The following is a 23,263-nucleotide window of genomic DNA, read 5'->3' as shown; positions in this document are numbered from 1 at the left end:
GTTCCTTACGCATTGTCTATCCTCATCAAATGTGGGAGACGTCAATTCCAGGGGCACTCAACCTTCCAACAATGGCATGTTAATTGCAGATAATTTTAGTTATTCACTCACTACATCAGCTCCAAAAGGACTACTCACCGGGGAAACTCGTATTGGTTTTGCGTGTGTTTGAAAGACTGTTACATATTTAATATGACTAAACTGCCAGTTCTTTAAACATTAAATCAGAATTTTCCCAAAGTCACATACGTATCTTCCCTGCACCGTGCACCTTTCATGAGAAACAGCACGGTCTTACCCAGCCGACACTCTGGGAGGTTACAGTAGGTACAGGGGAAGGAAAATATTACCTCTTCCCGTGGTTTCATTGCCCATTTCCCTTTCTGCTCTCCCCCTCCATTGGCCAGGGTGGTGGCAAAGGGCTCTGTGTGTTTAGCAGTTGATTCATTTGATTTGCAGAAACGGTGACTTTATTGGCTCCTGACTGCTTGGCCTTATCAAAAGCCACTTGAGCAGTGAGCTGCACTTTGTAACTCATCTCTCGCAGCTTGGCCTTCAGATTTGTCGGGAGGCATAAAAACTTGGCAGAACAGAGGGAATGTGTGACCAGATTGGATAGAGCCGGGGAGGGTCTGCTTAGTTTCCTCTTGCAGCCGAGGCACTGAGCCCATGAAAATCCTATTTGAGGTATTTTTTTAATTGTTTGCTTCTTTGGACTTGTCTGCAAAGATAGTCACCCAGGCTCCTAGGGTGTGTGTTTATTTATTTATTTATTGTTTTTGTTTTTGTTTTCCCCTTTCCGCCATTTCCTGTACCTTTTACTCTGAGCCCGAGAAGTCCATCTTTCGGTGTGTCTTGGTGCACCCACATGCCTGAGACTCTTCCCTCCAGGGCTCTTCTGTGGGGCCTCATCAGATATTTCCCAGGCTCTCCCCCTCTTACTGTAGGACTTTGGCTATCAAAGGAGCCGTGTTAGTGGCCAAAATAGGGGGTATGTGTAATTGTGTGTATGTGTGTGCGTGTGTGTTTATGCATGCACGGAAAGTCTGGGGTTCCCCTGAGGATAAGAGGACATGTTTTTGTTGTCAGACAACCTGCCCCCCTTATCCCAGCCTGTGCCTCATTGTGGAATGGAGTGGGGCTGGGGATGGGACCAGGTGGGGAAAGCACCATTCCCCATGGAAGACACACCTCCACTTAGACACACTTTCCAAGGCAGATACTCCTATGGGAATGACAAAACCCACCGCTGGGAGTCTGTCTTCCTTTGGGGGGAGACCCATGACCTTCTTTGTGTTTCTGAATTCTGTGCAGAGACACTGAATGTACTGAGGGGACACTTTTCTTCCTCTGCCTCTCATATGGAGAATTTTAACCCAGAAGCCTCAAAGGTAATGAGTGACTGTTTCTTATTCTCTGATATCACATAAACCATTTGGATTAGACTTTAAATGTGAAGCGTTGCAGCTCGAACCTCAAGCCATCCACGAAGCACATCAACACATACACTGTGCCCCAGGATGGTATCTTCCTCTCTTTGGTCACATAGGCTGCTCCCAGCCCCTTGGATCACACACCTTGACACTCTCTACTCATCCATCCCTCAAGGCTCAGTTCAATAACCCTTTTTCCCCAAACTGGCATCTCTTTCTTTCCTGAATGGTCCCAAACTCTTTTTCTCTGTCCTCCAATTTGTCTCTCATATAGACAGTACCTATGTCTTGGCTCTGAACAAGTCCATACGCTTCTTAAGGGCATCAGTCTTCCCCAAAACTTCACTGGTATTCCTTACACTCCTTGAAACAAGTTAATTCATCATGACATCACCTGTTCTTTCTCCATTATAATCCCCCACTCTAGGATAACTTGTGGGTTGTCATGCAAGTCACCATATGCCTTGATGAACATTAATGAAATGTCACTTGGTACAAAAAGTCTTGGTTTTGTGTGTAATAAAATAGGTAGCAAGACTTCTGCATTAGAAGATATAGCCACAATAACAGTACCGGAGATTCGCTGAGTATGTACGAAGTGTTAGGCATTCCACAAAAGGCTTTGTAAGCTAGAGCTCATCCATCTGTCCCTGTGCTCTGCGTGGGAGAGTCAGTGTTATCCTCAGGTTCTATACGAGAAAACCAAGGGTCATTTCCTAGAGAATCATAGAACTGGACTCCCAGTCCATCTGCCTAACTCCAGAGGCCACATACTTAACTGTACTATTTCCTCAAACTTCTCTCGCCCCCTCGAGCACTCTGAGAGAAGTATCATATATGGCTATCACATTTACAAGAAGCTGCCTTTTATCCATTCAGCAGTATATTTACTCTGTAGTTGTTCGATAAATATTTTTGAGCTTCAACTATTTATCACATATTCTTACAAGTACTGGGGATATAGCATCTAGTATGTCTAAACAATGATACATTCATTCTACAGACCTTTTTTTTGAGAGTTAGAATATGCTAGGTGCTGGGACCTGGATTTCTTTGGTGGTTTAAAGGGAGAGCCTAGTTATCTCCTTTGCCTTTCCATATTTACTGGGAGACGGTCCTTTCCTCTCCCATCTTTCCCACGTTTCGAGCAGAGGCTAAGCTGGGAAGACCCCAGCACAGAGTTCTTCTCATTTCTGCCTCTCACGCTGACTGGGAAATGATTCCGCCCACGCTCTCTGAGTCAGACTCTCATTACAAACCCAAACTGTCAACATTTGAAGAAAATGAAAGAGATGAATCAAACACTGTGGCAAGAAGGAGAGCATACTCATGAGCACAATTTCTTTGGGCTTCGGCGGGTAGAATATTTTTCCGTTCTAAAGAGAGGATCCAGCCAGGAGAGACACACCCTTGGCAGGTACCAGGGGTACCTCTGTAGTCGTCGTCAAAACAGCCTCCCTGTTCTTTCCTTCCCTGCTGCCTAGATCATGCAGCACTCTCCTCCAAGGGTGACAAGAGTCTTCAATAATTAGATGAGACATTCTATGTCCTGTGATAAATATGTCCTGGATAGGAAAGGGTTTTTTTCTTTCCTACCCCCTATACTGGATTGTAAGAGGCAGTCTTTCCCTAAGACATCAAAGTATTAGCTCCCTCATCATAATAGGTGAGCCTTCTCTTTTAAAGAGAGCACACTTAAAACTTGGAGAGGACACTACATGTGTAACAGAACATGTACCATGTCTTTTTGACACCCGCTGTGGCTCACACATGTATGCACACATTTTGGGCATTCTGAGTTTGTTGGCCAGGTGGCTTCACTCCCAACACAAACCTTTCCACTTGGCTGGGTAAACTGTCATTGTCCATTAAGCCAAAGGGCTCTTCATCATTATTAATTAATATTCACTTCCCAGAGGAGGAAAGATCTTGTGTAAAGCTGTCAGGCTCCCTCTCATCATCCACACTGGATGCATGCACGAGGAATCACATGTCTCAGACACACTGGTCACATCTCTTTTGATCTGGCCACCATCAGGCTCGCTGGCTTCTGTGACCCACCACACGTGGTGCCACTGGAACACCATGCTCTTCAGGGATGACAGAATTTTAAGGCACTTTTCTCTTAGGCTCCTTTTGCACAAACACAACACCTCGCAAAATGGGGATCTACATAATAACACTGAACTTAGCATGACTGCAGGCTCAGGACTTGGTTCAGAAGGCAGTGAACAGGTCCAGAGCAATGAACAGGTCCATCTGTTCATTCGGTTTAGGTTGGCTTTCCCAGACCATTGTCTCTTTCCTGTCTAACTTCTTCTACTGCTAAGTAAAGCCTAATACCAGTTACCCTGCCGGTCAATGTTCCTCTGTCTTACAGCTGTTACTCAGCTACAATCCCAACTTCTGGTTCTTTCAGAGACACAAAACAGTTAGTAGTTACGACTTTGCGTACTCCAGGCTTAGGAGGCTAAATCTGCCACTTAGTAGCTTTGCAATCTTGCAAAAATGATTGTACTCTCCCCGCCTCCATTTATTGATTGGTATGTGAAATGGGAGTGATCACACTCCCTATGTCAAAAAGTTAATATATGAATTGAATTAGATAGTCATGGATGTTTTTTTTTTCCACAGTGCTTGACCTGCAATGACACCCAAACTATTCGCTGTTATTATGATGTTCCATGAACAAAAATGAGTTTCTAGCACTTTTGCTCGGTTGCCAACTTCCCCGGCTCCCATTTCTTGATTCTCTCGAACGGGGCCTATGTTCAGTGAACAATTCACACCAAGGGAAATTTCGGGTGTTTCCATAAGTTTACCATTATGGCTCCCCAACCCTTTGTTCCCAACATTCCCCGTCTCATCATATCCACAGTTGTTCTACTATAAAGAGAACTGCATCTGTCACCGGGGTCCAATGTGTGTGAGCAAAGCGACCGGTTTTAATGAGAACTGTGCTTCCTTCTGCATTTTCCCACAAAGACTCATCCCTGACACACGTCCTTGATAAACTGACGCATCCTACACTTGCCCATTGGACAGCTCCCCTCTGCTAAACTAGCTTAAAGAGCACACACATACAGTACTGGCAGGCACCCAGCAGGCAGAGGCACACAGAAAACACCCCGAAGGTCACCCCCAAAGGTCAGCAGATGTCCACTCCATGTATTCTCTGTCACCACCGCCTCCTAGGCTGCTCATCTCTGCTTCTTATTACCTCATTTATGGATTTTCTTGCTTTTCATTTCTTTCTAAGAGCCCATCATTCATTGCAATTCTACTGGGAAATTCATGCTAGATGGCTCCCAGCTTCCCGCTAGCCAGAACAATCAGATTTAAGGCCCATTTGTGCCAGGTTCCTCGTCAGCCGATATTCTTTCTATCTAGGTAATCAGCAGATCCGGCACTGCCACTCTGATCACATCAAGTTCAATTCCAGTTGCTGGGAACTGTCAGGCTAACAAAACAAAGATCCTTCTTCCCAGGCCCCGGGATGCAGAACACCTTTACCGAAGGCAGTCACCCCACTGCTCTCACGGCGATGATAATGAGAGCCGCCAGGTTTCTCACGGATAGTCAGATAGCCGCTGTGAGAGAAATGCAAGAGGAAACACAGAGAATAAGCAGAAAATGGTTGCCATGGCCAGAGGTCACCCAGCTTCCTTTTCTCCTTCTTTACCTGTTAGCGACGTTTAAGTTCAGAAAACCATTTGAGAAAACAGTTGTAAATAACAAGACATTGCAAAGTCATTCCTGTCCAAATCTGTCATCTCTTCTGTCATCAAGGGACCAATTAAAATGTTCTCTAGTTTGGCAGAAAACAAATTTTATCCGGAGACATTAGAGTCGAGAGGAAAGGGATAATCAAGAAGGGGAACATGCACACTGAAAATCAGAAAATATTTTTGAGAGAACAAGGACAGAGCCAAGAGCAAGGAAGCAGACTGGGCAATTAATCTGGAACAGCTGCTTTGACTACATAGCAGCCAGACACTGGAAGCAAGATCTTTCCACTGTAAGTGCTGGATCAAGGCAAGATAACATACAGCATTTCAACAAAACACCCCTAAAGTTTAAATGTTTGTAAGACATTGACAAATGAGGACAGAAATGTAGCAATTTACACTTGTTTATAAGGAGACAACTAGTTGGTGTTAAAGAATGTCATATGGTCATGCTAATTGCAATATGGGAAGGAGTAGAGATTTGAAATATTGGAAATATGTCAGACATTTAACCAATGCGAAAAGATTTTTGAGACTATAAGAACAGAATATTGAGCTGGGGCTTAAACTCATTGGAACATAGAATGCATTAAGCCATCCATAATTTGTTGTATACTTTAGGCACTGTTCACATACTTCAAGGAGATTAACTTGTCAGTCCCCAGAAAAATTCTATCAAGCAGGTATCCTGTTTATCTCCATATTTTCAGTGAGGAAACTGAGGCTCAGAAGTTACTGGATGTGTTTCAAGAATACATATAGAGGGTGTCATTAGGATTTAAACCAAGGCAACCCCAGTCCAAAATTTATACTCTCAATAACAATTTTATCCAACACGAAATTAAAACTAAATCACCATAATGGGTTAACATTTTCCAGAATACATGTTTAGTTTGAGGCTGAGATACTATATTTATCTGAAACATGAACAGGAAAGAAAGTGGAAGAAACTTGTGAATATATTAAGAAGATTGCAGTGCGTTTTTCTAAATATACACACACACACTATGTCCTTTGCTATTCTACCATAATCCCCATGATAAATCTCTGGACTCTGAATTGGCCTATAGTTTGTTAACATGACTTTATACACACTGAAACGTTTAAATAGTGGAAGAAAATCTAGAGGAATTCCTAAAGGAGAAGGAGTATAGATAGCATTAAGAGAAATTTAAATGATAGATTGAAATTTCTTCAGTGAAATTGGTTTCTTTCCTTGGTATACTAGATACATGCTTCTCCTTACACAAAAACCTCTCAACTGTCTTAACTTGAACTCAACCAAATGATAGGCTCCTTATGACTCCATATACTTGAACCAGTTTTAGAGTACTTTCCAGATAGAATATAGATATACGATTACACATCCCAAATTCTGAATGTGTTCTTTAATGAGTCATTATAAACCATTACCAATCTTTCTTAGCTCAAGATATGACTGACAAATAGCAAAAAAAAAGACTGACAAATGGCTACACTCCATCTCAAAATAGCAGCTTTCTTTCTACCCAATGTGTCTTAAATGGCAATTACAGTATCGGCATTCATCAAGAAAAATAACTGATCCAACCTATAAAATTTTATGTTTAGTCTTGGTCATTCTGAGAAACAAAGGACCACAGTTCCCTTATGGAAGGCTGGTAAACTCTGCTTCATGCCTCTCCCCCCATAGATTCTCCTCATTTAGGAAAGAAAGACCTAGTACTCTCATCTCACTTGTTTTTCCTGAGACTGGAGATTAGCCAGTGGAGGCTATCAAGTTAGAATGGTGTTCGAGTCCAAATGAGTATCTCACGGAGCCATGTAAGGTTGTCCCCTTCACTCTTTTCCTTGGAGATAAGGGTCCATTGTCCCCTCTGCTACACATCCTGATACGCTGCTAGCCCCTCAGACTATTTTCAAATTGCACACTCTGTCCTTCTCATTGAAAGCCTTAAATTGCTTCACTGCTTCCTCAGACACGCTCCAGGTTCCTTGGGGCTTCCTGGCCTGTGGACTTGGTGGAAAAAGGATCCCTCCTGGAGCTCTCCTGTGGATTACAAATTAACCAATACAGATGTTTGACAGCTCACTCCCTCTCCCATAAGGAACGAGGCCACGTAATTCCATTGCATTTAAAATGGTGGAGAAAACAGCCAATATGGGGCCTTTGTCATCCAGACTAGGCACTGGAGTGGCTTACAACCACACGTGCCTTGTGACATACCTCATAGAGGTCGATCATGACATTGCCCTCAGGGCCTCTGCTGCTCTGGACATTCTCCAAGGCCAGGGTGAAGTAGACACCCCGGGTGTCTGAGATGTAGAGATTGTAGGTGTCGTTCTGGTTCCATTCTTGGACCGCTGCAAATACTTGGTTCTCATCTGTGCTGATGACGTGCATGTCCTAAAGCAAGATGCAGGAACGTGAAGAAGAGTTTTATAAATTAACCTGACATGCACCCAAAGAATGTGGAATCTAGTGAGATATACTGGAATAGGCACTTAGGCAACTGTAACGGAACATAGAGATTTTTCTTTCACATATTTGTGAAGTAATAATTAATTAGTTGAGTGTTATTAATATATTTCCTTTCTCACTTATGGGGTTAGGCAGCAAGGTCATGAGAAAATAGGATAGAGAGATGCTTGGTAGCTCAGATATAATTTAATTGCCTCATTAGATAACTGGAAGGATAGTTTCTCAAATATGTATGACTTCGGAGAATCAGTCATCCTGATGTATTTGCCAACCACACCATGGTATATGCTCAGATGGATTATATGAAGCATATTCCTTCATAAAGAGCTGGAGGAACAGAGAGAAAATGGACAAGCTCTGCATCTCTCAGTGTGGTCCATGGCACAGGGTGGGCATTACCTGCCACGTGGTAGACACACAGAACCTCAAGTCTCACGTATTGGATCAAAATCTGCATTTTAATAAGATCCATGGGTGATTAACATGTGCATTAAAGTTTGATAAGCACTGTCCAAAGGCTCAGCAACCCCCGGAAACCCTTAAGGGATAATGTTCACCTGAGAAACCAAAGCACTAATCTTCATGTTAATGAGCATTCAAGGACTTAGCTGCTTATCTAAACCTTTACTCTGAGAAGTTCAGCAGGAAACCTTATGCAAAATAGGACAGAAATAATCTGCAGAACTAATGATGTGTCCAAGACCCTGGTGGTCCCAGAGTTAGCAACAAGGCAGAGCTAACGTGGGAGCAGTGGGCAGATGTTCCTGGGGTGGGAATTTCAAATCCTCCTTCCCCTGTTCAGAATGCCAGCGACGTGGATGTTCAGAGAAAAGCTGACACAGACCAAGGCTTTGTGTCTCCCTCCGCAGATGCCTGTACATGTGGCCTTGGCAGTCTTCACCCTTTACCCGAAGTGGTAGACATTGGTATAACTTTCAAAAAATAGAAATCAAAACCAAACAACAAAATTATACATGAGCATAAAGAAAGGCAAACAACATGGAAAGATTCTTGGCCTTTGAGTAGCTTAGCACTCAATTTTTCCCAGACAAACCATCCTCTCTATCCGTGAAAAGCGTCAGGAGATCTGTCCATCTTTCTTGGTCAAAATTCCAGTATGGCAAAATTCTACCTACCTCCACATCTAATTTTCTTTTTGTAATATAAGTCCATGTTCAATCAATCAATCAATCAATCAGCAATGCAGCTCTGACCATGCTTTAGACATAAAGGACCAAGTTTCTCCCTCTTCTTTAGCCATGATCAAAATGAACTCAAATGATCCTGGAAAGAAGACGTCTTCTCCCATAGCAGGGGTGTCAAACCCATTTTCACTGGGGGCCACATCAGCCTCATGGTTGCCTTCAAAGGGTTGATTGTAATTTTTAGGACTGTACAAATGTAACTACTCCTTAACTAGGGGCAAGGAACTCGGTGCTGCTGGGCCCTTAACTGGGTGTGGGGCTGGATAAAACAAGCTGGAAGGAGGATTTGGCCCTCGGGCCTTGTGTTTGCCACCTGTGATCTAAAGGGTTTGGTATTCCACAGCCCTAGAATCCAGTCACACTTTTATAGAGAGAATCCAGAGCAAAGAGGTCAAAATGAAATCCTTTCCATCAATTCAATGTGGTTAATACCCAAACTAAGTTTTGGAGTGAAGGTTGGCCATTGCTTGTATCAGCCCATTTACATTTCTTCTGATAATTTTATCTTGATCTTCATTAAAAACATCCTTATCCCTTGCAGACAAGTGTCTTCCTGGTACCCAGTCTCTGTTGCTTCCTTCCGCTCTCTCTCTCGACACCAGAAGTAGAATATATAGCATTCCCAATATCCAACATCCCTGATCATATCCATTAGATCTGTGATGGATATAGGACCAAAGCAAAGTCACTCACCATGTCTCTGGAATGAAGTTGAAATGATCAGAGGGGTAAAAGCACCTCTTATGACTGGTTTATCAACAGTCAGAAGTTTAAAAAGTCTAAATCTGATAGAAACATATCTTGGAGGGAGAAGATAAAACTGATCCTGAAGAGAACAGGTTCCAAGGGCAGAGAAGGTAGCCCAGATTCTGTGGTGCGGCGTTTCTGAAGACGAACAGCTCAAAAGCCTGCCCCACCCATACACTTTTTAGTTTGAGAGGACAGTAGAGCGAAATAGTTTTAGAAAATGGACTTTGAAATAAAAGTACTTGAGTCCAAACCCCGACTCTGTCACGTAGCTGTGCGGACCAAACTCTGTATCTCAGGATTTCTACCTGCAAGATCGAGATAATTGTGTGCCCTCCGTGCAGCTGGGAGGATTAAGTCAGCCAGAGGGTGGGGGACACTCTTGATGGGGCCAGACCCCAAGCATCCACATCACCTGCTAGGGACGCTCAGGGAAGCAAGTCCTTCAAACCCCTTTATTGACTAAGCAAGAAGGGTGTGGCCTTGGGGCTGACTGCAAATGTTAGTCACTAACACACTCCACAAAAACCGGTTCACCCAAGGTTGCGTTTTTTTTCTTTATTGTGGAGGAAATTAGCTGTGGTAATTGTTCAAAGGCTATTCAACCACAGAGGGCAAACCTTTTATTGCTCCCCATTTCCTATAGGATAAAGGCCAAAATCCTTAACCTGGCATTTAGAATCTTTAAATAACTCCCCGTAATTCCTGGGCCATTCCTTGTCAGCAGGGTACAGGGGCACCCCTCAATATCAGTGGAAGTATTTCAGCAATAACCTGGCCCCTACAAAACAGATTTCGGTGCCCTTGGGGTAAATGTGTGCATTGGCAAACCTCTGCAGTCTGGGTTGCAATACATATCTCATTAAATAATTCTTGAGGCTAGAGTGCGTCACTTATGTCATGCCGCTCACTCAAATCTATAGTTTTGGACATGTAACTGAACAGGTAGGCACGTTAAGTGTCTATGACAGGCAGGGAAGTAGTTATACAACAGCGGATTGACATGGCCACCTCTAGGTAAGGGCCAAGATGAGGTGTCTTTCCATCCATATAATTTAATTACGTGCATCGAGCACTTTTTGAAAAAAATGATGTTGGTCTCACATATTTTAATGGAACACTTTGACGTATTTAAATGTCACTGTTATTTTTTTCTTCTTGCCTACAACTTCCTCTATCAGGAAAACGTGCTCTTTCTCCAGAGTGGCACTTTATGGTAAATGCTTCTCCCGAGCAACAGGGTTTTAGGCCAAGAAGTGATCTTCGAGACCTTCTGCTACAGTCTCCCCAAAGTCTGTTCTGTAGGACACCCACGTTGTGAGAGTTTAACAGATGTAAAAAAAAGAGGCCCTTTAGTAAAATGGGGTGATTAAAGCTGGGCTGTATAACTGTCTTGTCCACAGCACGTCCTAAAGCCTTCGACATACCAGCTGGCTACCGTTACTCTCTAGTCAAGGAACATACGCTTTTTAATTTTTTTACTTTTTAAATTATTGTTCAAGTAGAGTTGTCTCCATTTTACCCCCACCACTTCCTTCCCGCTTCCCCCTTCCCCAATCCTCCACCCCATTTAAGTTTCTTTTTTGAAAATGTATTTGATCACAGCACCAAATTTTCATGAAGCATCTCTAAGGACATTTTATTCTGAGTATCGCATGCGAGAAAACATGGCAGTGAGCCTAAGCTCCTTCTTTTGAAACTGTAAGAAAACAAACAAACAAAACAGGGGGAGAGAGATTGATAGACCAGCCCAAGGTTTCAAAGCAGGTTAGTGGCAGATTTAGGTCCGGAATTCGGGTCTCCTGCTGAGAACCAAGAAGCCTTTGCACAAACCACACCCGGTTCGCATCGATCTTCCACCGCACAGACAGCTGGATCCATACTAATAATAATATTACCTTGCTTTTATAGAGTATCTGTCCTCCAAAATGCTCAAAGCACTTTCATATGTATTGCCTCATTTATCTCACTTGAGTAGCTCAGAATGAGCTCCAAGTAAGTTAAGGGAAGGAAACTGTCACTGTCTCCCTGTTGGCCAGCCTCATGCTCTTCATGGGAACAGCGATATTAAACTCTCCTCATCCCCTTCTCTGGCCATCTTTGCCATTCTATTATTTTTTTTTATACAGCTCAGTGTAACCATGGTCATTCAAGAGATGATACAATGGCAGCGGATGATGAAGGAAAATTTAAGCCGGAAAGTGCAGGTTTCTCTCCGCTGCTTTAGCAGCAGGAAGCTTTGTTCATTGCCAGCCACAGAGGCCCGGCGTGGATAGAGGGCTGTGAAACACATGCGCCTTCACCGCGGATCCCTCCACCAAGCAGGGCTTCTCTTTGAAGGTGTAATGGGATTGTAATGAGGCATCTCATTGCCTTAAATAGTACAGTCCCACTTGGACCAAATAGCACATTCATTAGCTGTACGGCTCCTATTTTTCTAAGGACAGGCTAAATTAATCACGGCCATCTTCTCTCAGACCTCGGATGAGGCTGAGTAATGGAGCACACTCATCTATCTGGGAGAGCGGGGGAGGATACAGACAGCCGACTCGGGTTTCAGGTCCAGCTTGTCCTTCCCGATTGGCGCCATGCCACTGGGCACAACTGTCAATGGTGACCTGGTGGCCCTAACAAGATGGCTCTGAAGAAGAAATGTGGTGTGTGTTTCCTAATACTCCCGCAACAGGTCCACAGATGTTTCCTTGATTTTGAAACTACTGTCTCTGGGGTTCTTTAGGTCAATGGAAATATTTTTCTGGGTGCTCCTCAGCTTATCAAAATTTGGAGGGATACTGCTCTCTTCTAATAATAGAGCCTATGGATTTATCTTAAGGGAAGAGAGGTATCATATAAAGAATGTTAGTTTGGGAATCCGGAGGCTGAGCCATCGTCCCAGTACTGCTGCAAATAGCATTTGGGTTGGCTGAGACCTGTTCCACTCAAAACGTATGTACCTAAGAGCGAGCATGAGGTGAGTGACTGGAGTTTGGTATTTACCAAATTGGTCTCCGTTCCTACATGCTTCTTGAACAAGAGCATTTCACTGCATTGAGTATAGTTCTTGTCTTCGAAGGTGCTAAATCTTGCAAGTCAACAGCTTTATTTGTTGGCCAAAGAAACACATTTATTTCAGTGCTCAAGAGCAAGAAAAACCAGGTCTGTTGGTCTTACTGAGGTAAGGTGTTCATGTCTCTCCTGGGCCTTCCTAAGAGATTACAAAGGGTGATTTTAACAACGCTCAGTTTTCCTTTACATACTGACTTTATCTCATTCTTCTCTAAGGCGCAACCCTAAAGTTGTAAGCTTTTGTCTTATTGGTAACCATTTGAAGCCAAATCAAACACAAGGAGGGTTTAAATGCACACAGGTAGAGGCATATAGTCCTGGGTAATTATAACTGTCATGATTCTCTTAGCAGCTGAAACAACTACAAACATAAATATAGTTCTTTGGAGTGAATAGTACAATTCACTGTGTTATTATCTCTAAAGTGCTGAGGTTTACAGCTCACCTTTCACTATGCTATGGTTAAGGAGAATTCTTCCTGGAGTGGCCAGAGCAACTAGCTACCATTGGTTCCCCGGGAGGAGGAGACCTGCAGTGATCCTGAGTTTTATCTGTCACCTGATTTCCTGGGCTGCTGGCTGGTGCTGGTTCCAGATAACCTACTACAAAGTCGTGGATTAAAAACACAGGACTCAATTTAAAAAAAAAGTTCTTTAAGTACTTTGTTTAACACAAAGGTTTCAAAGCTGAGCTATACCTAGATTTAAACCCACACAGTCTCCTCTTACAGTCTCACAAATCTCTGTTGCTCTAAGATCAAGGTATGGCCACTTGAAACACACACAAGCACTCAAGACCTCAGATCCACAGCTTGGAGCGCCTGTCAGTTTGACCTCCACTAGGTGGCGCTCCATATTAACGCAGTTCTTCAGCGTTTCTGGGCAGAGCCTTGGACTTCTGCAGATGAGAGTGTCTAACTTTTGTCCGCCACTTTTTTCAAAGGAGTGTGTCTTTGGGGGCAATCTAAAAAATTACCCGTGTCTCAGACCTCTAAAGACAACCTGTCTCATAAGTTCCATTGAAAGAGAAAGCAAAGGTTGGATGGCATATAACTGCATCACCTCTCGATAATTAATAACAACAACAAAAATGAAGATGGAAACACATCACACCCATTGCACCCAGACATGGTACCCAAAGTGTATTTTCTGTCTTGCTGGAAAACCAATACCTACTGCTTGAAAACACTTACTATTGAAAAGCAAAAGCAAATCAGTTATCAATTTATACAGATGCTCCTATAGCAACAATTCGAGAGGGAGCTGATAAAGGACAGTGATAAGATTGGCAAAAAAGTGAGGCAAAGTGAACTCGATAAACAGAGATGGAAGATGGTGGATGAAAAATCCACGACAAGGAGAGACTGAAGCAGTGTTGGGACAGAGGGAGGAGACAGGCGTATGTGAATCAGAGCAAACACTACGGTGAAGAAAGGATTCTGGTCGTACCTTGGGCAGAGCATACTTGGGTAGCTTCATCTGGGCAAAGGCATTCCTCCGGTAGGACACGTAGTAGTGCGGCCGTCCTCCTGATGTCAGCTGGGTCAGAAACACACAGGTTGTGAGAAGAGCTACTGTACCAGTTGCAGGTCTTAGAGGAACAGCCACTGAATGAAAGGGGGTAGCTGCCAACACTCGGTGTGAATGACTGCGGCAGACAAGTGAATTGGCATTCAGTTCAAAAACAACTTAGTGTGTGTGAGTTGGTCAGAGGCCCAAACTGGACCTACTGGACGAAAACACACTTCTTCAATTTTCACTGTGGTTCAGAAGCCAGGAAACATTTTCAGCTATTATTAACTTCTAAAGATACAAGCCTCGAGGTAAATGGGATCCATGTCCATCAAGCAGCCCAGTTGCCTGGCCCCAATACTAAGGCCACGGGAAAGGATCCCCAGGCCATCTCAGAAGGACGGGGTCTGGCTGGCAGGGTGGCAGAAGTGGAGTCTCACATCTCTGGGCTGGATTCCAGTTTGCCGCTGCGATACTGATGGCTGCCAGCATGTCCGACACACAGCAGAGCTGCTGATACGCTGGGTGGAAAGTCACGCCAGGCCCAAAGTCACTCTGGATCTCTGTCTCCCGGAAAAGATGTGTGAGCTGCCTCGTCCAATGAACCCCGTGGGTGTGACGAGGGCGAGATGGGGTGTGGTGCCTACCTCAGCGTGCGCACCTTCCAGGGAACTAGCAATCTCCCTCTCCTGTGTAGCCTCTCCTTGCCCCAGCTTTACTGAGACATTACTGACATACACCAGAGATTTTCAGCCTGTGTGCTGCAAGGATTTCTATAACATGCAACACCTGACTATGTATTCAGGGGCACTGACCTCTTTTCCCTCAGATTGTCAAGTAAAAAAATGCCAACCGCCAACACAATAGCCATCCAATGTGAAATGAAACAAAATCCTACTTATTCTTTGAGATATCAGCAAAAAGAATCATATACTTTGGGGTGTGCCTCAGAACTTTAGTAATTAGTTTATGTGTGCCATGAGATGAAAAGGTTGAAGACTGCTGACATATACATATATCAATTTGAGGTGTAAAATGTGATGATTCAACACACATGTATAGTATAAAATCATCACCACAAATAAAGTGAATTAACACCTCCATCCCTCCACTTAATTCAGATTATTGTGTGTATGTGCATGGTGATACCATTTAAGATCACTTTTCTTAACAAATTTCAAGTATATAATGTGGTCTTGTTATGTATAGCCACCATGCTGTATATTACATCCCCAGAACTTATCCATTTTACAGTTGGTAGTTTGTAGGCTCAACCGACCTCTCCCGGTTCCCTACCTCCTATGTAATACCTGGAAGTGACTATTATACTCTCTACATTATGAATTTGTGTGGCTACTCGTAACCCATGTAAGTTCCTGGAGTTTGGATGTGAGCTGAAATTTGCACACTTGGGATGTTCACCAGACACATAAAAATATGGCTAGAAAATGATCGTATTCACCAATATGTGGCCGGATCACCTCTTAGTCCTGGTGATGAGTTGCAGGGTCATGTTCATGGCGGCATGAACAGAAATGATGTGAAACTCTAAATGCAGAGTGGATGCTCATATTTAAGTCATATATGTGGATTATAAATGCTCATTAGACAACAGAAAAGGTTCCCAGGAGCAAAACTGATAGAGAGGTGAATGAGAGCAAGCACCAGTGAGTGTAACCACCTCTGTGCCACTGGGTAATTGACGTGAGGCCATTGGAGCATTCGTTGCTCATTTCCCTGAAGGAAAAGGAAGTGTGTGTGTGTGTGTGTGTGTGAGTGTGTGTGATTGTTTGTGAAACATTTACAAAGTAGATAGGCTGATATTGGGCATTTTGAACATTTGCTTCCTCAAACCATGGGGTTAAATATTTTAACTTATGATTTATTGCTGAATAAATATAATAGTATGCCTCAATCCATGTGCGTTTATACATATTTATACATACATGCACATGTGTATACCTATATACATATGCACATGTGTATGTGTGTGTGTGAGAGAGACAGAAGCTCCTTAAACCCTTAAACACCGGAAAGAAGCAAGCACGCAAGCACGCACATGAAACCCGGGCTTCTCAAACTGTTTCCCACTCTCTTGGGAGGTGAAAACCCTGTTGAATACGTCTCATCTAAATTCTCTTTCTCCTAATCACAGTCAGAACATGACAACAATGGCTGATTACTCACCACCCTTTCTCTGCCTCTCACCACCTCCAGCCACCCTGCAGCTTCCTGTTCCCACCTGTTTCTCTATTTTTAAGGTGGATGTTGGGGAAGAGGCTAATTGGCTGACCGTTCTCCTGATAGGAAGCGACTGGTATTTCTGCTCAGCCCCCCTGATGACTGATGGGGGTTCTTGGGAATGCAGATGGGGGGAGGGGGATGAATGGAACTGTGCAACCTCTGAAAGACAACCTGGTGCTAACCCTAACCCTGCAGACCCCCTATGGGCCGAAGAAACTAATTAATATTCTCTTAGCTTTGGTACTTGGTAATGTTCTTTTTGTTGAAAAGATAATTTTTTTTTCTCTATTTTAAGAGAGAGGAAGCAGGCAAAAGGGTCTGCCTTAGGGACAGAAATGGGAAAACGTCTTTGAGACAATCAGTAGAAGTGGCCCTTCATACCTGAACAAACACATAATCATCCTGGACAATCAAGGAGTCTGGGTCAATGTAGCCTGGGAAAGGCTTATTTCTGTTGGCTTCTGTGCAGTTCTGCATCCGGCAAGTCAGGTATTGTGAGTCTGGAAAAAACAGGGTGGGGGACACACAGTATTAGAATCACAGTGGACATTTTCTAGCTCCCTGGCTAACTCCAAGTCTTTAAACGAACCTCACATTCTTTGCTAACCACATTATCATCACGGCTATTTTTGTCATTGTTGTCATGAGTTCACTGTCAAGGCCATCACCGCTGTCTGCCTCTCCCTAGAACTCCCTAGAACTCCTCTCCCTAGAACGCCAACTCCTGCCACCCTCGAACTCTAATACTTATCAACTCATTTTCCCTTCTAAACCAAGGGAAAGCATTTTCGAAAACTGGCAATAATACTCATGCTTTCACAGCCCTTTTTCTCAATAGGCTTCACCTCTGCACTATGACCTTAGATTAACAAAGAGGGAAACCCACACGATATGCAGTCACCAGGCATCAGATGCCCGAAGTGCTGCTGTTATAAATAATTCGTGTCTAGGTCAAGATAAAGGTGCTTCTTTTACTACGAATTAGACGTGAAACAGAACAGAGAAAGGATTCTTGAGTCAAAAACTTTGTTCTCAGTTTATAGATGAGTAAATTAAGACCTAGATTCTCACCTGAGATTCTATAGCCGATGATAAACATATCATAGCAACTCTTCAGCAAATTTGATCTCTGTGGAACGTATATTATATCAGGGAGGCTGTCCCTGTTTTTTAACCACAACTATTCTGGCCTCTCTACTATTACATGTTACTATCCTACTTAAAACTCCTTTTGCCTCCTTGGCTTTCGACCCTCCCACCAACTCAACCTCCCCTGATGCTAAACTCTTCTCTCCCTGTGATTCTTCTAATCTGTTCTACTTTATGTTCAGAAAGTTGCCAAATTTTCTACCACTTCAGAGACTTTTCATTTGTATTTTTTTCTACTTAAAATGCTTCTCTTCAAGTTATTCCAAAAGATGGTTCTAGATTTCAGCTCATTGTTATTTCTGAGGCTCTTCCGTTGTTACTCACTATCTTACACTATTCTGTGAATTCCCTTCGTGAAATTTACCATTTACCCTTCCCTCTGTTCATTATTTATTTTTCACTCCCCACATGAGAATATAATCTACATAAAGACAGAGACCTACCTCTTTTTTGTTGCTGTTCACTGCTGCACTTCTAGGTTCTAACAGCTTTTCTGACATATAGTAGACAATGCATACATATTCATTGAAACATGCCTCCTTATTGTAATATATCTTTTAGAATGAAAAAGGAAGGTGCTTTACAATTTTTGATGCTTAATGAGTGGTGAGTTTATGTACGTATTTATTTTTAGAAAGCGAAAAGGGAGAGAAAAAGAGGAAGTGAGACATGGAAATGAGAATATGAGAGAGAAACGCTGATCCGTTGCCTCTCGAGGATCGAACCCATAATGCAGGCATGTGCCCTGAGTGGGCAACCTTTAGCTCTGAGCATGATGCCCCACCAACTGAGCCACACCAGTCAGGGTAGTCTTCCTGAGTCTTGCTACCCTCATTCATACTGTGGGTAGCAGCGTCAACTATCTGGTAGTTTGCCTGTTAGAACTAATGAAAACAAATGATACATACGCTAAGCGTTTTGAAACCCAAACTTTTACAAATGTCAGTTATCATCAACATTGATAAAACTCCTGTTTTCTCTTTTGCTCTTTTTCGCAATGATTAGATCAGTCGGGTACACATAGTAGGTCCTTAAAAAGACTGGTTGCACTGAATTTGAGTCCTCCAGCTGTAAATCTGTACCAGGCAGTGTTGGTGACTTGCGCAATACCCACTCCTCCCTTCCTCTCCAAATCTGTTGCTCATCCTTTCTCCATGTGGTAGAAGCTTCTGTATGCAAGGACCAGTCCTCCCGGGTCTGTGCCCATTCAAGGTCCTCCTACTTCCTCACCACGGGTTGGTTTAGGAGAGGGCATTTAAACCCAGTCCCATTACACAGAGTGAGGGAGCCCTTTTAAGGAGCTGCTATAAAAAAAGTCTTGCTTCTACAGAGTATGTAAGGACTTATAGAAATGCTTAATACACTTTATATTACACAAGGAGATTACCAATGAATAATGTTTCATCAGTGTGCATTTCTGAGTTCTGAAAAACAGACCATGGCTGAATGAGACATTGACATGAGGGAAGCTGGGTAAAGCTATACTGTCTTGGTAACTTTTCAGTTTATCTAAATTTATTCCAAAATAAAAGTTTCTTAAAAGTAGGTTACCAAAATATGTGCATATGGACCCAATTTTGTGCCAGATGTATATATAGCTATCTGTGTATGTGTGTTTGCACAGGGGAAAAATGAATAAAAGATGTATTATATATGAGATGTCAACAATAGTACAGAGGCAGAGATGTGAAAGAGATTAACAGTCTGATGCGAATGGCTGGTCAGCACCCCCTCAACTGGCTTGGGTAGGGGACCCTGGAGGGCTTTTGAGACCCATTTCACAAGATTAGAGAACCACCTTAAATCCCCCTCTCCCCCTCCACTCCCCATACTGAGGAGGGGCTGTACAATGAGCCTGTCCCTGGGCTGTCCGTACAAAATGTACAACGGGATGGTGCAGAAATAGCCCCGGGAAGAGGCCTGGAGCACATTTCTTACTCAGAGCGACTCCAAGTGACCTCGGAGCAGGAGGGAAAGGCTCAGTTTCGCGCTGCCTGCCCTTGGTGAAGTGCTCCTGGTTTGCTCCCTTTCTCCTCCTAATGGTGACGGAAAGAACCAGGCTGCACTGCATAGCCAGGGACCAATCACGCTCTCCCTCTGGGGCTGGCTGTAATAGAATTAAGTATGATGAACTCTTTCCATATTCAATTCCGGGGAGTGTATGATGTGATGCCATAGGAAGTATCTTGTAATTTGGCATTAATTAACACGAATTAATGTATGCAACTGCTAGACTGGAGAATTAATTGCATTACTTTCCCCACACAGATGTTTTCCTCACCATAGGTAATTAGGACACAGGGCTGTTCTTTTCCAGCTTTCTCACTCTGCAACAGCTGCTGTTTGGAATAAAGGAATCCCCATCTTCCCAAATCTGTGATGATCGGAGAGAAAGGGAGCTGCCTTGAAAAGGCCAGGCTTTGAGCGGAGGAATGGGGTGGCGGGAGGGGGGATCCATGCAAACGTGAAGCCTGCTTGCTAGGGAAAGCCAAGCAATCACTTGACCTCTTTAAATTCGGACAAGTAAAGTGGAAATAAGGAAGAGCCCTCTTGCCAGGGGCTGTGATGGCTGAAGAGCTGAGGCATGAAGGTGTTCGTCTGGCGCCTGGCTGGACTGTGCTCCCATATGGTGCCCGTGGTTGTTACTGAAATTCCCCATCCTGAGTCACCGGTACGGCTCCCTATGTGTCACGGGAACTGGCTGTAATACATATTACAGATACTCTACTGAGAGGTGATCTTTCTTAATAGTTGATGTTTGACTTGGGTTAAAGTTTTTTAAGGTCATTTTTAGAGAGACCATGAAAATACACTCCTTGTATAATTACTAGATAGCAAATATTCTGGGCAGGACGGAGCTGGAACACCACCAGGGCTGCGAATCGGGTGCGGAAGTCACCTTCGAGCCCAGGTCTCAGGGCCAGCCAGCCCGCAGCCGTGTTGCCCTGCAAGTTCCCCTCCTGCTGCCGGGATGGTGCAAGTCCTACCTCCATCTCTGACACGCTGCGTGACTCTCAGAAGGTCACTTACCAGGTTAGGCTTCAAACTTTTTCTCTATATAATGAAGGTTATTAGACTTTTAGAACTAAAAAAAAAAAAGGATGTTGAAAACCAAACGATCGCTTTCACACCTGACAGGTCTTCACCACACTCGGCTCCTTGACACCTGTTTCCTCCCCTTCCTGCCCAGACAGACAAAGCTCTCTGATGTTTTGCAAGTCTGGGTCTTTAGGGCTTCTTCTATGTCTAAACAGCATGGAGACCATACGTGCATTCAGAGAGTACCCCCGGTTTGAACTGCCTTTTCTTGTCCCCTTACCCTGTCCAGATACTTCCTGGGCCTTCTGTGAAGTTTCTCCTGAGACTCAGGCAGAAACTTCTCCCTCCCTGCATTTCTCCACTGATTTCATCAACAGCAGTGGGAGCAGCAACCTTCAAAATGGTCAGAGCACCACTTCTCTGGGTCAGGAACTGCGCTAAATGGATCAATGCTTCTTCTTTTTTAACTTTACCAAAACACTGAGAAAGAGGTACTTTTCACAGGTGAAGAACTCCAGAGTTAGGGATGAGATTTGTAGAAACCCGTATGCTGGTAAATGACAAAGCAAATACTATACATTGCAGATCTCCAGGACTCTATCCATTCACTGATGCTATCATTCAACAAATAGTCAGCATCACGTCCTTTAACCTGCCTTAATGTTGTAAATGGTTAATTTGAAATAAAACCATAAGCTACGCAGGCAAGCATAAGTACTTTTGAGCTTCCCCCATTTCTCATTAATTTTCAACCTAAAAGAACTTACCTCCACAGATAAATCTTCCTTTTGTTCTTCTATTGTTCTATCATTTATTTTAGAACCCTCTTATTAAATGTTCCCATCCAACACATACCCACACACTCACGTGTGTAGAGAGATGTGTCAACATTCTTGTGCTCACATAAACTTCACTCCCATCAAGGTTCCAGAGCCTTCTGTGGAAGGCACTGGTTAAACACTGAGATCTTCAAAAGTAAGGCTCTAGCCTCAGCCCTGGAAAAAGTGCATAGAGGACAAGAACTTTCTGGAAAAATTACACACTCAGATCATATATTCTCCTTTGGCACGAGGAGGTGCTGCCTTATAGGAAATCTCTTGATTTTGGTTTAGTGTAACTTTCTAAATGTTGTCCTTTATTGGTAGCCTAAGGATACCCAGGAGGCCATGATTACTACAGAGAAAATTCTGGGGTCACATTTTTCTTTGGCCAACCACAGGGCTAGGACTTGGAAATGTGAAAAAGAACAAAAGGACATAATAATTTAACAGAAAGAAAAGTCACTTTTCAGTTCCCATGCAATGTGGTGAGTGTGTCCTAGGAGATGCATAGAGGCAGATGTTGGGGCCACACTAGAAATCCAGTTGAAATGAAGAAAAGATACGAAGTGCCCTGGCTGGAGTGGCTCACTGAATTGAGTACTGGCCTGTAAACCAAAAGGTCACAGGTTTGATTCCCAGTCAGGGCACATGCCTGAGTTGTGGGCCAGGTCCCCAGTTAGGGGCATAAAAGAGGTAACCACAGATTGATGTTTCTCTCCCTCTCTTTCTCCCTCCCTCCTCCTCTCTAAAATAAATAAGTAAGCAAGTAAATAAATAAATAAATAAAATATTAAAAAAAAAAGAAACACAAAATGTTCGTTATTACAAAAAGGGGGAAAGGTGTGAAGTGATCCATCAGGTCACACCCAGCCATGAAAAACTGAGAAGTGCATTTGTTCCAATAATTTTCCATATTAAGTTTACAGAGAAAAAGAGGTGGGAGGACAGACAGAAGGGGAGCGAGAAGGATGAGCAATGAGAAAGAAGGAAGGAGAGCATGAATGGACACAAGTGGAAAGGAGGGAGGGAGAGAAGGAAGATTCTGAAAGCGGTTTTGTGCTCTGGCAAGAAAATACACAGAATTCCTTCCCCAGGGTTTTTTGAGGGAGGGATGTACAACATTTACTTAGATGTGTTCACGTATCACGTGATGGATTCGAGGACAAAGAGTCAGTTCAAGGGACTGCCTCTGAGAAACATGAGTAGATTCATTTCACTATCTATTAACTCCGTAACTTTCTCTTTCTATTGCCTTCGACACTGAGTATTGTACTTAGACTGTGGTAGCTGTTCAGCAAAGATCCATAAGGTGCAATCCTTGCCTTCCACAGTGGAATAAACAAAGACAAATGACACATTTCCCTGCCCTCTCTATATTGTAGCCACCCTGCTTGCCTGCTATACCTCAACCATGCCAAGTGTGCCCATACTCCATACCCTTCACACGTGCTGTTCCATCTGCCTGGAATGTTCTTCCACCAGGCAGACACAGAGTGCTTTCCCTCACTTCCATAAGGACTTGGCTAAAGTAGCAAATTTCACCTTATCAGAGATTCCTCTGCTTTTATTTTTCTTCCTAAAACTTATCACCACCCGACACTATGCATTTGCTTACAATCTGTCCCTCCCCGCCCCCAAGTAAAGGGTAAACTCTATGAGAGCAGGGGCTTTGCAACGCCCCCTACTATCCGTCATTCATGCCAGAAGAGCTCCCACTGCCGCACGCATGTCGAACAATATTTACTGGATGAATGAATAATAGGTCTGGAGTGAGCCACACATGGCTTCAGATCCTAGCCCCAAAGCAGTGGCAAAAATACTTAATCATTGTAGGCTACATTTTCCTCATAGTTAAAATG

The 23,263-nt window shown here is 43.4% G+C and overlaps 1 protein-coding gene across 5 annotated transcripts in view; it reads right to left on the bottom strand.

Annotated features, from left to right (window-relative positions):
• SORCS1 (sortilin related VPS10 domain containing receptor 1) overlaps positions 1 to 23,263 on the bottom strand; it is a 492,654-nt gene that overhangs the window by 102,255 nt on the left and 367,136 nt on the right. For all 5 annotated transcript variants that reach the window (XM_037063978.1, XM_037063980.1, XM_037063979.1 and 2 more), the window contains exons 7-9: positions 16,777 to 16,895; positions 14,089 to 14,178; positions 7,368 to 7,547 (exon numbers count right to left, since the gene is read on the bottom strand). In XM_037063978.1, coding sequence (XP_036919873.1) covers positions 7,368 to 7,547; positions 14,089 to 14,178; positions 16,777 to 16,895 — 389 coding nt within the window. The remainder of the gene's footprint in view (positions 1 to 7,367; positions 7,548 to 14,088; positions 14,179 to 16,776; positions 16,896 to 23,263) is intronic.

This window comes from Sturnira hondurensis, unplaced genomic scaffold, assembly GCF_014824575.4.
Source record: "Sturnira hondurensis isolate 20B ecotype Veracruz unplaced genomic scaffold, ASM1482457v3 Scaffold0014854, whole genome shotgun sequence".
In the NCBI taxonomy this organism is placed as follows: Eukaryota; Metazoa; Chordata; class Mammalia; order Chiroptera; family Phyllostomidae; genus Sturnira; species Sturnira hondurensis.
This window is presented reverse-complemented; position numbering and strand designations above follow the sequence as displayed.